This window comes from Manis pentadactyla, chromosome 6, assembly GCF_030020395.1.
Source record: "Manis pentadactyla isolate mManPen7 chromosome 6, mManPen7.hap1, whole genome shotgun sequence".
Taxonomy (NCBI): domain Eukaryota; kingdom Metazoa; phylum Chordata; class Mammalia; order Pholidota; family Manidae; genus Manis; species Manis pentadactyla.
This window is the reverse complement of record NC_080024.1, coordinates 99,528,992-99,532,619: the sequence shown is the minus strand read 5'-3', so window position 1 is coordinate 99,532,619 and position 3,628 is coordinate 99,528,992. Positions and strand designations below refer to the sequence as shown.

The following is a 3,628-nucleotide window of genomic DNA, read 5'->3' as shown; positions in this document are numbered from 1 at the left end:
CTCTGGGTAGATTTTGATCTCTGCAAAGGAATGAACTGTAATGATCAGAGGGCATTTTAAAATGCTTCAAAAATTGTTAAACCAAGGAATAACTCAGCCTGGATACCCGTTATCTTTTCAAGATTGAATGCTAGTGAGCAAGAACCGAGGCTGTCGGAGCAATAATAAGTGTAAAGTGTAAAGTGTAAAGATGAGACATTAAATAACTGGAAATTCTTTTTAGCGTATTGTTAAGCTAGTGCACATCTTTTGAAGTTTAACATGTAATCCATGCCTATCCAGAGCTGTACAAGCTATGTTATAATTAGGTAAAATCAAATTTTTATCAAATAAGTATAATCCATAGTTCCATATTAAATAAAAACTACAGGTTTCAAAAAGACAGTATGGTTTGTTTTCTACATAAAAGAGAATTATAAATATTATTTTAAATCTATATCATACATAATTTGTTAAATTTAAAAAATCATTTTTGTGTAACTAATGGAAATAATATATTGCATGCCAGTTATTTAATTTTTTAAATAAGAGACAGGTAACATCCCATAAATGGAATCTTCCCAATTAGAAATACATGTAAATAGTGCCTGATACATAAAGGGTTCAGAAAATTAGATTTAACCATTTTTCTTTGTTTTCCACAGTATAAAATTTATTTCCCATTTATTCTACAAGGCCATGTTCACTTCATGAACCAAAATGCTGGATAAACCCATATATAAGAAATTAATTTTGAGCGGGCGCGCCGCCGCCGCCGCCGCGCTGGTAGTGGGGTTTGAGGGCAATGTCCCTCGTCGAAGGCCTCGACGCAGCTTCTCCCGCCCCTCCTGCAGTCGCTGCCGGGTCCTTCGTCCACTCCTCGTCATGAGAGGAGACAGAGCCCTGAAGAAAAGAAATCTGGATCACAGAAAAATATTCAAGGGTCATGCAAGCCAATTGTAGCCAACTGCACAGTCCTCCAGGAGCTGTAGGCAGTGAGGATATCTCAGCCTCCCAGTGTGTCCATACAAGATTGATAGAAGGTTGTCTTCATTCTGGAGATGTTCATGTCCAGATAAACACCATACCTAAAGAATGTGCTGAAAATCCAAGCTCCAGAAATATGAGATCAGCTCTCCATAGCTGTACCCATGGATGTGTACATAGTCGCTTACGGAGTCACTCCCACAGCGAAGCAAGGCAGCCTGATGATACTGCCATGGACTCTGGAGATCATGGTAGTAGCGCCTTCTCAGAATTCCAGTATCTCTTCAAGTGGTTGCAAAAGAGTCTTCCATATATTTTGATTCTGTGTGTCAAACTTGTTATGCAGCATATAACAGGAATTTCTCTTGGAATTGGGCTGCTTACAACTTTTATGTATGCAAACAAAAGCATTGTAAATCAGGTTTTCCTAAGACTTAATATTTTTAAATCCAACTTTGGACAATTCAAGCTTCTGGGAAGTACTTTGGATTGTTGGAATTACAGACTTCATTCTGAAATTCCTTTTCATGGGCTTAAAATGCCTTATTTTATTGGTGCCTTCCTTCATCATGCCTTTTAAGTTCAAGGGTTACTGGTATATGTTTTTAGAAGAATTATGTCAATACTACCGAGCTTTTGTTCCTGTACCAGTTTGGTTTCGTTACCTTATAGGCTATGGAGAGTTTGGTAATGTAACTAGATGGAGTCTTGGGATATTGCTGGCTTTACTCTACCTCATATTAAAACTTTTGGACTTTTTTAGACATCTAAGAACTTTCCGACGGGCTTTGCAAATATTTTTTACACAACCAAGTTACGGAGTGGCTGCCAGCAAGAGACAGTGTTCAGATGTGGATGATACTTGTTCAATATGTCAAGCTCAATTTCAAAAGCCAATTCTTCTCAACTGTCAGCATATATTTTGTGAAGAGTGCATTATGTTATGGTTCAACAGAGAGAAAACATGTCCGCTGTGCAGAGCTGTGATTTCAGACCATATAAACAAATGGAAAGATGGAGCCACTTCATCACACCTCCAAATATATTAAGTTGTGTAAACTGTTAAGGCCACGAAACACTAATTGGATTTGGTTACAGTGACTATACTATAAAGACATCAGCATCAATCTTCAGAGCTTGAAGTTAAGGAAAATGTTTCTGAATGGTTTTAGATTATAAGACTTCAGTGTGTATCCTGATTTATCAAAAGATTAACTGAAAGAACCCTATGTTTTAAAAAATATGTAAGTAATGTTCAACCTAATGCATATAGAAAATTATTTGACAGGTGATGGCAATGTTAAATTGTAAATGTGTTTTCTTGTTAATGTTACCAAAACAGCAAGTGAATAACTAGAATTAATGATTTTAAAGGAACTCAGGTATTCTTCCCTGACATTATTTTCCAAAATAAGAATATTTTTCATAGTATTTTCAGATGTACATTATCTGAATTTTCTTTAAAATTGACTTTTATAATTCCCATTCTAAAAATTCTTAAAAGTTTCATAAAATTTGTATTTTTAAATGAAAGTTCTAAATGCTATATTTTACCTATAAGTCATATTTTTTAAAAGAAGATAATTACTGAGGATGATATATTTTAATATTATATTATTCTTTGTTGTATGTTTAGCAGTTGCTGAGAATAGATGACTTAAATTCACTTTGTGGACATCTCATACAATCCTGCTGTCAGCTAGCATTCATGATCTTGCTTTTTATATAGTGCCAGGGACTATCTTGAATTATTAAAATAATTTACATGGATTAAAAAAAAAAAAAAAAAAAAAGAAAAAAAAGAAATTAATTTTAATAGAATAAATTTTATTCTCTGTTGAAGGTTTTAATATTTACTCATCAATATGGTCTTCGTGATGTTACCTTTTCACGAGGAATTATTGCTTTGGATTATTGAACAGTAGTTTTCTAAATTAGCCTCCTACATGTGCAGTGCAGTTGGTTAGAGTTAGGATTGCAGTTTATACCCACCCTTCCCCCAAAGGGATAGGAGCTTTGTCACATGAGAGTAGAGCTTAAAATGGAAACAATACATTGGCAGGGTTTTAACTAACATGGACAGCAAGTATTGGCAATATTCAGTCGACCTTTTAACCAGCTATGTTCTTGCAAATATTTGTCAGTTTGCCTACCTTAAAATACATTCTGAAGCAGAGACTCATTCTTGGAAACTTCCCTCTATGTGCTCTTGAAAAAGAACTCCATTAGTCTTCCCACCTCACTTTTCTCATCAGAAATAAAGGATACAGGACCAAGTAATTTCTAAAGTGTGTCCAATATCTAAAATGCAAAGTAATAACGAAGTTCAAATGTGCCTCTTTTTCTCTTCAAAACACACATATTCACTTGTTGAAAACACAACTGTACTCCAGGTTTGAATATGAATAAAAGTGCACATTTCTATACATCACAAATCTATACAGTCACAGAAAAATCAGAATGGTTAGATGATAGGTCACCTCAAGATAGCTTAAAAAAATCTTTGGCATCTTAGAGTCCATGTAATGTGTTATTATTATATTCTCAGAATGAACTGAGCATGTCATATGCACCAAGTGCCACAGTAAGATGCCTGAAACTCTATTACCATAAAAAAAAAGGGATTTACTTTAGTCTCAAGTTTATTTATTGATATTTTCAC

At 34.5% G+C, this 3,628-nt stretch overlaps 1 protein-coding gene across 1 annotated transcript; it reads left to right on the top strand.

Moving 5' to 3' along the window:
* The first annotated feature begins 740 nt into the window (after positions 1–740).
* LOC130684127 (E3 ubiquitin-protein ligase RNFT1-like) lies at positions 741–2,761 on the top strand. Its single transcript, XM_057503984.1, is given in 2 exon segments — positions 741–1,398; positions 1,400–2,761. Coding segments are annotated over 2 exon segments (1,089 nt in total). The 5' UTR covers positions 741–925; the 3' UTR covers positions 2,016–2,761.
* Positions 2,762–3,628: the final 867 nt, after the last annotated feature.